Genomic DNA, 13734 nt, shown 5'->3' on the forward strand with positions numbered 1-13734 from the left:
TTTTCATATACAATACAATATGATTAATCACAAAAGTCTAAAATAATAACGTCAGAGTTAGAAAAAAATCTAGAAACAATAATATTTATTCATCATTAGTTGAAGAAATATTAAAATCCGTATATGGGTGTGTTATATGGTTATTATATGGGTGTTTGTTATGACGAAAACAATTTACATGTGTATAAAATAAAAAGTTTAAGAAGCAATCGATCACATACATAATAACGTATACTGTATATGCGAATGGATCGTTTATTTTGAAAGTGACCCATGTAAGTATATTTGGAATTTCAAAACTCTTCTATTTTTTCAGACATATACTCGTATGATTATTTAAATAGTTGGAATTTAGAACTATTTAACCAACGGATAACAAAGTTTTTGTTTGCCCTTAAGTTTAAGCATTGCAATATTTCATTTGCAATAAAAAGTCAACTTAGATCACTTTCAAAATGAACGATTTAATTATATTATAAGATAAATAATATGCAAGTATGTTAGATAATATATTCACTTATATATGCTTAAATGAATAATATTAAATTAATTATATATACATATATACATATATGTATGCACTTATAAGATTATAAAATTTGTCATCGAAGACGTCACAAGAATTTAATCACGACATTTAAAAGTTATACAATCAACATAAAACGTGTGAGTTAATTGAATTGATTATTCATTCATTGTAAAAAACGAAAAAAGGTATGTTTTTTGTTTATAAAAATGAAGTCATTACTGACTAACAACTACTTAAGATCGCAAAAAAAAAGCTTTTGAAAAATCTTACATCTGATTTAAGTTGTCATTTTTTATTTGTAGTTGTTTAGTGTTATTCATTAAAATAAAAATCAAAAAAAAAAGAATTATAAAATATAGGTAATTGCAAAAATACAGTACCTATATAAAGTTTCAATATAGTTCTTGAATACTGTTTTATTTTATGGCAACACTTCTTCCGCTCCATTTAACTGCGGTCGCTGAATTGAAGTCAAACTATTCTTACTGTATTTTGGAAGTCGCTGAATGTACTATAATGACGAAAAGCTCCACCGATCATAAGTTGTTTGAATTCTCCCTAAAAGACACTTGTTGTAACAAAAAATAGCGAAACAACGTTCCTCGAAAAAACTAATGAATAAAAACCACGTTTACAATAGTCCTAGGAGAGAGTAACGTCTCCAAACCTAACAATAATACAACAATAATATGGGTCAGTAAACTTCTTAGCCCTCCTCTAACGAAAACTGATTTAGATCAAACTGACCCCAACAGAACAGGCGAGAGCGAAAATGTAACCAAAGAAACCTTCCCACAATCAACACAATACCAATTAACCCTAGAAATCTCCCTTACGTTAACGTAAGTCTCAGTTACGTTAATTTGACGTTCGTCAAAAATAACTTTTCGTAATGATTTTGACGCGTTAATCATAATTTTATAATCTGTTGCTAATGCAAAAATCAATGCAATATCGCAACTTTATTTTTTACTGCAAGATGTCTAAATATTTCATATTGCTAAAAATTTTTGTGTTTACAAGATGTCTGAAACGAAATCAAGGTATTTAATTAATTATATATTAATTAACTAAAGTTTTTATTAAAAAAAATATATTGTTTTATAATAAATTTTTGTGGCGAAAATCAGGTGTGTGGTGTCAAACAACTAAAACAGTGTCATTTTAATTTTCATAATGCTTAATAATATATGCAAATAATTGCAACATTCGACGATTGTGACATTGCAATCACAAATTTGCCCTCGATTTATAATCTTGAAGAATTTAATAAATTTAAGAATATTTCTGAACACAATATTTTTTTGCCGTCAGAAATTTTCGAAGTGTTTAAAAGTACATTGTATGCAATAATTTTGCGCTAAAATATTATTTATCAAAATCAAATTTTAAAATAGAAAAAAATTATTTAAAATAACAACTTCAACACTTCTAAGAAAATAATCTTGAAATTCTAACCAAATTACATTGAATTAAACAATCATTTGATTTTGAATTGACATTTACGAATACATTTAGAAAGCATTCAATTTACAGTTTTGTTTATTGGTAACAGTGGCAGATTAAGTGCAAATTTCTTTAAATGAGTTCAGCCTTACTCTTCTTCTTCAATATTCTAAAAACCTATTTACTATAGCAAAGCCTGTTATATTTTTAAGACTATTTAATTTTGTGCAGTTACATTTAAATTTTCAACAATAAAAAATAAGTTCATTTAATTTTTTACAAAAAAAATTTATGCCTGACATCTAGTAATATTTTATACAAGTAAATAGCTAATTCTTGTCTTTGCTAACTCAATAAACAATTCAATAAATTCCTATTTTATTAACAATTCACAATAGATTTCATGATTCACTTTTAAAAAAAACTCTCAAAAACCCTACAAACATGTTAAAAATATTAATTATTTTGTTTTCAAAAATATAAAACAACTTTTCCAATGTACAATGATGTTTTGCCAAATTTGGCATGATTACATAAAAGCAGTGCACTTCAAATCCTAAAAATTAAAAGCGAATTTTGATCATGCGGCAACTTTTTTGAGCGTTCGTTTTGCATTTCGCTTTAAATGAGACATTGTGATCTTTAAGGCATGTACGATATCAGATATGCTCTAAAAATTCTAAATTCCATTAAGTTTATTCCTCTTACTGTGTTCTTACTGTTCGAAAGTCTGAAAAAAATTATTTTTACACTACGAATAATCTATTTTTACACGTGAGGGTGGCGACATAGAGATCAAGCGAGATCACAACGGCCTATCTGGCCTAAGTGTTTCTTCTAATATCCGCGTCAATCTAACCTAACCTAACACTATTGAAGAAATCTTTTAATTATTAAAATAAATAATATTCACAAACGTATGGTGGAAAAAATTAATTTTTTTTTTTAAATGGGAATAAAAATTTGGAAGTATACACATTTTCCTTTTCCCAAAAATTTAGTTGTATTTGCCATATCATATTTGTTTCGATTATTTTTTTTATATAATAACAGTCGTTTTTATATTTCATAATTCTTAATTCATAAATTACACTAATCCAAAAAAAGAAAATCCCAATATTTTCTTTGTGCACCATTTATACAGGAAAAAAAAACAACACTTGGAATTAAATGCCAATTTGAATTTGACAATACTTGGAACAAAGAAAGAATTTACTTGAATTTTTGGCTTTACTGTGTTTCTTTTTAAGAGTGAAGTGGTATAGAAACAAAGATGTTCCTTCTTTTAATATTTAAAATTCGTTATTCCGACTTATCTCAATGGAAACTGAGATCCAAAAATAAATTAGTTTAAAAAAAAACAATTTTTGATAATAAGGTTTATTTTTCTTCCCGAACGCTGAAAGTATTATGTACATACTTAGTTTCAAAGAGACGCTCAATACACATATATATTTTATTTCTGAATAAGTGTTTCCAGTAAAATATTTTTTAACAGAAAACTTAAAGCTTTAAAGTCAAAAAAGTAAAAATCAATGAGAAAACAAAAAATGCTATTCTAAATGAGCCTCACAGTTTAGGTACGTAGTAGCAAACATTAATTAGATTGCATTATAACCGCGCCAAAATTTCAAACTGCTAAAATAAATAAATACGTAACAAATAAATCAAATATTATTTTTCAAGTATTTATCTGGCAATGTTGATTTCTCAAAAAATATATTTTACTCTTTCTTTCTTGTAAGTGTTTATATACTTTTGACAGCTTGTTTCGGGTAGAATTAATAAATTAAATACTCTTTCTTTATTTAGTAACTCTACAAGAAAGAAACAACAAATCTATATTTAGTGGTTGGATTTTTTGATTTGCGCGTTCTTTTTGTTAATGTGGAAAAATTTTTTTCAAGAAGTTTATTATTTTGGTTGCGCTAAATTTACTTGTATATAGGAAAAACAATTAATCTTTGTGAATTTCAATTACATAAAAATGAATAATTATTTTAAAAAAAACATAAAAGAATAAAAGATAAGAAGTTGAATATATGCTAAAGATAATTTTGATTCCGGTTTTCTAACCTAGAAATTAGATTAATTTAAAAAAAAATTATAAACTTATTATTTTCAAAAATACTAATAATGGAAGTTGAGGAGAATGGTTGTGATGTTTCCGCGGAAAATGAAAAAATGAAACTTATTTTTACATCAGATGAAAATACACACGAATCTGTTGATACTACAGAAGAAATTATAGAAGAACATTCAACTCAACCTGAAATGCCTAAAATGGAAGAAGTTATTATAAAAGTAGCCAAAAATATAAAAGCGAAAAACGATATTGAGGACGATATCAGGATGATATGCGGAAGTGAGGAGTTAAATAGATCGTCACAGGATAAAGAAGAAACTGTAGACAATAACATTTTAGAAACGCTTCAAGAGCAGGCAGAAAATGTAAATGAAGAAATTGCTGACGAAATTATGGAAGAAGACAATTGTGAACAAGTAAATTTGAAACGATCGCATTCAAGAGCTTCTTCAGAGCAGAATAACGAAAATGAAGAAGAGCAGGATTTATTTGGATTTTATGAAGGCAAATTTGTATTCGGGAAAAAAATTAAAGTAAACTCAAGCGAAGTTGACAGTGAAATAATTGGACCCAAATTTAAAAGGTTGGTAAGTAACACAGAACGAATTTTAGAAGAAATGGACACAGTCCAAAAAAATATTGGAGAACACAATGGCAAACTGGATCAAAACGGTTCAGAAGTTTCACAAAATGCAACAGACACGAAAACAAATGTCACTACTCTAATTAATGAAAATGAAGAACCTAAAAGTTCTCCTTCAGTATCAGCCACAGCATCACCAATTCAAACACCATCTCACACAAGTCATAAATTACGTCCTTCGGAAGATCCAATTTTTAGAAAACCTTTTGAAATGGGATGGAAGCGTGAAATTGTATTAAGGGCGTTACCGGGCTCGAAAGATAAAGGTGAAGTATATTATATTACGCCCAGTGGGAAAAAATTACGTACCCGTCACGAAATTCAAGTAAATTTGACGTCTGGCCTTACATTAGACAATTTCACATTTAGTAAAGATGCACTTGGGGCAGATCCGGAAGATGAAATTATTAGAAGTGCGAAACCTTCAGGTCGTAATATTGAAACTTCAACAGCTAAAATTTCTGAAATTTCCACGCCTGCATCTACAAAACGTATTCCAAAACCGAAAGCACCTAAAGGTGCTAGTCCGCCACCACAAGGTTGGACACCAACACAAGCAGTTAAAACACAAGGTTCACGGTCTCACGTTAGATATCCCACTACAAACACTGACGATCATCATTCGAAATCAATGAGAACCAGTAGTACAAGTAGTGAAAATATCGGTAGTAATATTAAGTCGGGAAATTCTAGCAAAAAGTAAGTATTCATATTAACTAAGGTCTAGCAATATTTTCGGTTACTCATTTTATTAGGTAAACTCACTCTTAGTTTATTGTATAACTAAATCTTGTTTTAATTTAATCTTTTTTATTTTGATGAAATAAATTGTTATCATAAAACAATGGCTAAATTCTAAAACACCTTTCTGATATTTTTTGTTTGCTGAAACATGAACTAAATGAAATGTTATTAATGCGAAGTGTCATGTTTTTTGATAAATACTCAATTTCTTTCACTTTGATTGGGTCATAAGAACGATTGCTCATAATTCAAAAACAAAATCATTTGTGGGTGCTATATAACAATTAATTTTTGATTGCAGGGGCGAACCTTGTACTATTCAATGTGTCCTTGCAATGGGATTAATTCCACAATTACAGTGTGTGAAATGTTTATGTTCATTTCATCATGAATGCGTTGGTTTGGACCGCAATGTTGATGACTTTCAATCGAGTAATACGAATGAAAGTGGTTCCAAAGGAAAGAAAATTTATGAATGTGATGTGAGTTTCAATATTTTTATATGCTGCAAATAAAATAGCCCATTCAATTTTTATATGTATTTTAGTCATGCAAGGCTCAGAATATTTCAAAAACTGATTTGAATCCAATATATGACACAGAATGTTTAACAAATAACCCAAAAAATTTAAATTATAATATGAATCAATTACAAAATAACAATGACATCAATGAAATTAGTGGTTCGGTAAATCCTTTAACTAATTTTTCAAATTCTCAATGCAATCTAGATAAAAGTGAAAGTAATCAAAAATGTTTACAAGAAAAAGAAATTTTATGTAATAAATCATTTACAAAAAATTCGAACACGATTAGTAATAAAAATAACATTTCAAATGAAGGTTCAAAAAATTGTCATTCAACTGCAATTGTTATTTCATCAAAACATGTACAATCAATTGCAGTCCTCAATGGACGCAAATATTTGGTTATACATAAACCGGGAATTCGAACATCAAATGAGTGAGTAACGCTTGTGGTATTGCATCAAATTACTTCGTATTGAAAATTCATTCCTTTTTACTTTTATAAACCAATATTTATACTTATTTGACAAAAATTTTTTTTGTAGACACGTTGAAGTATCGACATCCACTGGGAGTAACAAATCTTCTCCAGTTAAAATTCAATATGTAGATTCATATGTTCACAATTTATTTGGAAATGTTTCTGGGGCTTATGATATTATATTAAACGTATTCAAATATCTTAAAGTACAGGTAATTTCAGGTTATCATAATGATAATATTAGTTTGAGTACAACAAATTCTTTACGGAAGTTATATAAATTAAAAAAAAAACATATAATTTAATAATAATTTTTGTAGGAGCTTTTGCGAGCAGCTCGCGTTTCACGTTTATGGAACCATTTGGCAAATGAACGTTCATTATGGAAAATTGTTAGGATGAAAAATTCTCAAGTTAATGACTGGGCTGGTTTTGCTGCCACATTAAGTCGAAATTCAACACAACATTTAGATTTAAGGAAAATGATATGCCCAAAAAGCGGTGTTGATAAAATGTGGACAAATTTTAATGAAAACATTCAAAAAGTTTTTACACTCAGAACAATTGACTTAGGAAGATGTCCTGCAAGCGTTGTTCAAAATTTATTTTTGGCAACACCTCAATTAAACATTTTAAATGCGACATCCATTAAAAGTGAAACAATTAATTTGGAAAATTTAAATAAGTTATCGAATTTGACTGAATTACGTTTAAAGTCAGTAGAATGTTGTAATTTAATAGGCGATCTTTCATCATTTGCATTCCTAACAAATTTAAAACATCTAAGTTTAACATTAATTGACGATTTGGGTACAAAGAATATAGAAATTTTAGGACAACTCACAGAGCTTGAATCATTAGAGATTGGTGAGTGCTCGAGCATTCAGCAAAATTTTGCTAGTGATATTTTGAGCAATTTGAAGAAATTACAACGATTACGTTTAGAAAAAAGTACAGACATTACTGTAACTTTTTCAATATTAGAACAAATTTCTGAGATGGAAAATTTACAACAACTGGAATTGGTTAATTTTGATATTAGAGATGGTTTCGAACAAAAGATAATAGCATGTAAAAATTTAAAACGTTTTCTCTTAATACCTACTTACGTTTCGCAATCAGCCACAACAAATCAAATTATTTTAAGTTCAATGCGTAAATTAAAAACATTAGAATCATTTACTTGGGTTGTCACATTGGAATTACTTTCAGTAACGGCGTTATATGTTGATCAATGCGGCTCTAAAGATCGTCGTAATTTTAATGATTCTATACCTGTTTTAAAACCAGTGCCAGGTGCATCACATAGAGAGAAACAAGAAATATCTAGCAAAACAACAAATGCTGATATACAACAAATTGAAATTTTACCATTATCAACAATAAAAGAAATTTTAGATGATGGAACGCCGAATACAAAACATAAAATTGTGCGAGTTCCTTATGCTACAACATGGAGACAAGCATTTGTTGAATAAAAATTAATGAAGAAAAAAAAAACAATATAATAAGACTAGTTAAATGTAAATATTTTTCTTTTTTTATTGTTTTACAAACTATATTATAAGTTATGATATTATATATGTAGGTTAAAATGTTTGTCACATTTTTTTATAATTTGCAGGAAATTTTTGATTTTTCAAAATATGTTTATGAAGATGACAATGAAAATATTTAAACAAATTTTAGTTTTTGATAAAAAATACTTTTAAAGAGGAAATAAACTTCTCTAGCCTCATTAAAATTCAATCGATTAAAAAAGCAGCTATAGAAATACAACTTGAATTGTGCACAAAAAGATCAAAAATCGTAATGCTGAAAATAAAATAAAATGAAATATCAGTTTAAATGGGACTAATTTTTTGGGGAGCAACACACTAAAATTGCGTCACTTAGCAATGAAAATTTGGTATTTTTTAAATCATTCTTTTTGAAATAATTCCATATGCTCAAAATATGATTATTGAATTTTACACCATTTGTTTAAAACTACACTGACAACCGATAGATAAAAGTGTTTTTTCTACACAAGAAATAATTTATCGTAATTAGCAATTCTAAATTTTATTACACTAATTATTAAAAGTATGTTAAATGATTTTTATATGAAAGAACATTTGTTTCAACAATATTACATCTAGAAATAATTTGTTTTAGTATTTAGAAATTTAATCCATATTATATATACATATGTAATATATAATGAATTAGAAATAACTTTTATTGATGTAAAAGAAATTAAAAACAAATGCATATATTTTTATTAAAAAAAAAATAAAACCTGTGGAATTCTTTTAGTTAATAATGTAACTGTAGAATTTAAAATACATAATAATAAAATTTACTTAAATAAATATTTGTTTTTCAATAAAATATTAAAGAAATTAAAATATACTATATCATGCTGAGTCGGTTTGACTGTGACTTCTCATTGCAACATTATTGCACTCGTTGATATCTAATAGGCTGAATTAATGGTCCTGTTGGTGTAAAACTTGAAAAAACTTTAAAAAGAGAAACAGTGAAGTAATATCTCGTAAAAAGAAAAAAATTCTCTTATAACAAAAAAAAAAAATAAAGCAGACGAAAAAATTGAAAAAACTTTATAAAAAGTTGATAAACGTCAAATTTCAAGAATTTATCAAACATAAACAAATATTTTTTGATTATACCAAAAATCAGGAAATTTTGATTTTGTATTATAAAAGTGGGAAATTTAGTAAAAAATATTTATGAATATATTTGGTTTATTTTTAATTAAAATGTTAATTGTTGATGAAAAATATTTTTTTGATAAAAGATAAAACCTTCAAGAAATATCCAAGAATAAGAAACTTTAAACATTGAGAAAATGATAACGTCATGATTTTCTCTCATTTTTGTTCAAAAAGTATTATACCACACGATTTGCATACAAAAACTTTATTAAGTTTTTTTCAATTTTTATAAAGTTTTTAAAAAATTTCTTATATCAAATTTAATATCTAAAGGGCTTAATAGTGCTTTCGTGGGAAATAACTGTCCACGTTGACGAACGGCCTCTTCCCACAAAAACTCAATTAAACTCAAACGGGATAAGTGATGTTTTTGTAGAAAGTGAATATCGTTTTACGAGTACAAAATGAACACTGCTGCGATGGTGCATGTTTAAAATTTTTCAAACAAATATAATAATTTCATTATCCTGGCATCACTATTTCTGATTTGACATTTTTAATTGTAGCTAAGTTCAATTTGTATACGAAATTTTCATTCTTTAGAAAAGGATCAACTGATTATTGGATTTTAAAAACTTTAAATATGTTAAAAAGAGATAAAAGTATAAAACTTTTTAGAACTTGGCTGCCAAAAAAGTTTTTAGACCATTTCAAAAAATAAAACATGGCTGGAAGAGCTGGTTTTGATCACGCTAGGTAAATATTAATAAAATTTCAATAAACTAACCCATTATATTGAGGCAAATTATGCCGAATTTTATTATTTAAATAGTAAAATTTTGATTTTCACATAAAATTACTCCATTTGATATGTATTTATAACATTTTAATTGAATAAATTTTGTCGGGGAAAATTGAAAACGTGTTGGCAGAATGTTTTAGCAGTACTAATCAATTTTTATTTTATATAAGGTGTTAAGAATAAAAACCACTCAAAAGATAATAATAAATAATATCACTTGAATTATTATTATAGATTCAATTATTTACTTTAAAATTCTAAACATTATATCATTTAATAAATTTTTATAAATTTTTGTTATCAATGAATTTTTCTGATTGATATTATGTATAGTAAGTCAGTTGTGTTATGGCGGCTAATGTTAAAAGTGAAATTTGCAATATTATAAAAATTTTTTTGTAAATATTAAATAATGCCGTCTAAAGCATCAAGAAGGTGATAGAATCATAAAATTTTAGTGAAACCAAAAATAAATTTCTGTTTAATATTGGAATTTAATTAATATTATTTTATATTTAATATTATTTTTATATAAATTTTAGATTTGTGGACCGTCCCACAAAAAAGCTCCCGACGGAGCCACCATTTATTGCTTATGTTGGTAATTTGCCGCAGGGTTTAGTTCAAGGTGATATTATAAAAATATTTTCAACATTAAAGGTAAAAAATGTACGCCTTGTAAAGGATAAAGAAACTGATTTATTCAAAGGGTTTTGCTATGTTGAATTTGAAAGTTTAGAAGATTTGGAAAAAGCAATTGACATGGATGGTAGAATTCATGTTGATCAAAATAACGCGGCTTTAAGGATTGATATTGCTGAGCAAAGAAAAAATGATCGAAGTGGTTTTCAAAAACGTGGACCACCAAGACAAGGAGGTGGAGGAGGCGGCGGCGGTGGTGGTGGAGGTAGTGGTGGTGGTAATAATAGCGGTGGTGGTGGAAATAGTAATTTTCAACATAATCGTAGTGGTGGTAATCGAAATGATAACCGAGCCGGAAGTTTCGATAATTTTGTCAGAAATGATAGAAGTCGCCAAGATGGTCAAGGTGGAAATAGAGGATTTAATAATGGTAATTAAAAATGAATGCTATAAGCTTAAATTTGTAATGTCAATATAAAATGATGAAAAATAATGTTAACCAGTCTACTTTCGAGCTATTTCAATTAAAAATAGCAATATTACTTAGAATATCTATTATATCACATCTCATAAAGATTTATGCCATACATCGTCAATAACAAAAAAGAGAAAAGAAATATAAATGTATGTTTGCATGTATTTGGCAAATAGCCAAATTTTAATAAAAATATGAAAGTATCTACCTTGTTCTTTGAACAGTAAATAAAATTCTTCAAACTTTCTTATATAAAATTTCAAATAAAAACAAAATATAATGAAGCGAATTTGCAACAAATTTTTGTTTTTTTAACATTTTTATATTTTTAAATAAAAATTTTCGTTTTGTTGATACATACATTATAAGAACCTATGTACGTATGTTACATATATTAATAAGAGTACATATGAGCATAAATATTTTTGTTTATTTATAAATAGGTATACCTACATAAACAGAAATAAAACTTGGAAAATTTTAAAAGATATTCACATTAAGGCACATAATATTCCGTTTTTCTTAATAGGAAAATTCATGTAATTTCAAACTTATTTTAGGTTATCATTAGCACATTTTAATTCATAATTTAAACAAAAATAAAATTTTTTTAATTTTGTTTAATTACGTTATTTTAATTTTGTTTAATTTTTTTTTATATGTATGTATGTATGTTGTCAAAATAATAATGTTTTTTTATTCATATACATAATATAGATCGGAACCCAAATCGTCCAAGATATGGCAACTTTGGAAATGATGATCGCAATATGGAACGAAGTGGTGGAGGTGGTGGAGGTGGTGGAGGCGGCGGCGGTGGAGGCAATCGTGCTGATAACTTTGGAGGTGGAAATCAACATTATAACGAGCGGTTTAATAGTTTTAATCGACGCGGTCACGATAGGGATAGGCGGGACCAACATCCTCCTCAAAGACCGCCAAGCGAAAGTTTTAATAGTATAGGTAGTAAAGGTAAGAAAAACAAATTTTTTATATTCATAAAATTTTGAATTATAGCTATCTGAAATTATTATTGTTCTATCTTATCTGAATTTAAAAAGAATAGCAATTATATTAAAATTAGATCAGTTATCAAAACACTTTCAATGTATGTACTATATGTGCGTGTATATTAAAAACACGTCCATATATGTTTTTGAAAGGTGGTTGATTTGGAGAATCAATTGTGTGGTAATCTATTTACTTTTTCTTTTTAATTGGAATATTGCTAACGTAATTTAATGAATAACATAATTTTTTAAATAAATTCAAAAGATCCACTTCAAGTTTCTTTATTTTGAAAATATTTTAATATCATTTAGAAAATTAAGCCAACTTCACATTTATATTAATAGCTACATATATAAATTAATAATTTTAACTTATACTTTTAAGTAAATTGATTCTTGAATATTTTTCAAGATTTTATTAAAATGTTAATGTGAATCCTAAAATTCTGTAAACTAAAGTTGTCCATTTAAAACAAATTAAATTTACTTAATGCATCTAAATTAAATTTTTTTTTTTTTTATTTATTTTTTAAATTTTTTTTTTTATTTTTACGTTATTTTTACGTTATTTTGAATTAATTTATTAATATATTATATATGTACATCTTTGCATTTCTAATTTTTTTTTTTATTATTTTAGATGACAGTGAACGCCCGCGTTTAAAATTACAACCCCGTACAGTTACTGAACCGGTAAATGCTCTAGCTGACACTCAACAAGCTAAATTGATATTTTGCAAAGCCAGGCCGCGTGAGGAGAAGTTAAAAGAAATTGAATCGAACAAATCTTAAAAAGTGTTGTTGCAAAAGAAAGAAAATAAAAAATAAAAACTAAAAAGAAAGCGAAAAAAATTTAAAAAAAGAGCAAAAGGTATATACATATATACAATTTAAAATAAAAAAGAGAATTGCAAAAATAATATTACAAAAATAATAGCAAGATTAATACGCGAGAAAATAAAAAGAAAAAAACAAAGTAATACTAAAAATATTAAATACAAAGTTCTTTACAAAATAAGCAAAAAAAAAATGCAAAATTAATAAAAAAAGGATATATCAATACAAAAATTATTTAATTATAAACTAAAAACAAAAAAAAAACAATATTCATACATATTAATACCCGAACATTTTTATTAAAACAAGGAAAAAGCAAAATTAAGCAAAAAAATTAACAAATAAATAAAAAAAAGAATAAAAAGAGTAAAAATCAACTTTAAGTGTTTATTTGTAATAATATTATAATAATAAATTATTTTCTCAATAAATTTTTTTAAATAATTTAAACAAAATTATAAACAAAAATAATATTAAAAATTTTAAATAAAAATTTCCCTCTAAAACAAAAATATAATTTAAATTTCATTTCAGATAATTATCAAATAATAATTACAATAATAAAAATTTATGTATATTTTATATATATATAAAAAAAAATTTAAACTGTAAACTTTTTCAAATAAAACACTATTAATATTATTAATATAAACCTTTTTATTAAAAAAAGAAAAAAAAAAAATATAAAGAAAATTCAATATAATTTGTACACAAAATTTTTAATAGCATCATTTGTTATTGTAAAAAAAAAAGAAACAAACGAAAAAAAATCAAATTTTAATTTAACAAAATTAATATATTAATTAAAAAAACAAAATAATAAAAAAACAGAAAACTATTTTTTTTACTTTCTAT

General features: G+C 26.0%; 2 protein-coding genes across 4 annotated transcripts; both read left to right on the forward strand.

Moving 5' to 3' along the window:
• The first annotated feature begins 3849 nt into the window (after positions 1-3849).
• On the forward strand, positions 3850-8605 carry LOC129611309 (uncharacterized). 2 transcript variants are annotated; one of them, XM_055524385.1, is made up of 6 exons: positions 3850-5403; positions 5750-5930; positions 5996-6411; positions 6521-6668; positions 6777-7979; positions 8081-8605. In XM_055524385.1, exons 1-5 carry the CDS (start codon positions 4112-4114, stop codon positions 7932-7934), a joined length of 3195 nt encoding a protein of 1064 aa, XP_055380360.1. In that variant the 5' UTR covers positions 3850-4111; the 3' UTR covers positions 7935-7979; positions 8081-8605. The 2 variants fall into 2 exon arrangements, with proteins under 2 accessions (XP_055380360.1, XP_055380361.1); XM_055524386.1 differs by lacking the exons at positions 5750-5930; positions 5996-6411 and having other exon boundaries at positions 8081-8604.
• A 1206-nt stretch (positions 8606-9811) lies between these two features.
• On the forward strand, positions 9812-12884 carry LOC129611336 (eukaryotic translation initiation factor 4H-like). Of its 2 annotated transcripts, none has more exons than XM_055524428.1 (4): positions 9812-9869; positions 10458-10987; positions 11750-12004; positions 12683-12884. In XM_055524428.1, the coding sequence occupies exons 1-4, from the start codon at positions 9838-9840 to the stop codon at positions 12832-12834; spliced, it is 969 nt and encodes a 322-aa protein (XP_055380403.1). In that variant the 5' UTR covers positions 9812-9837; the 3' UTR covers positions 12835-12884. The 2 variants fall into 2 exon arrangements, with proteins under 2 accessions (XP_055380403.1, XP_055380404.1); XM_055524429.1 differs by lacking the exon at positions 9812-9869 and adding an exon at positions 10101-10350.
• The last annotated feature ends 850 nt before the right edge of the window (positions 12885-13734 follow it).

The sequence above is a fragment of the Condylostylus longicornis genome, unplaced genomic scaffold (genome assembly GCF_029603195.1).
Source record: "Condylostylus longicornis isolate FDR11 unplaced genomic scaffold, ASM2960319v2 ptg000049l, whole genome shotgun sequence".
In the NCBI taxonomy this organism is placed as follows: domain Eukaryota; kingdom Metazoa; phylum Arthropoda; class Insecta; order Diptera; family Dolichopodidae; genus Condylostylus; species Condylostylus longicornis.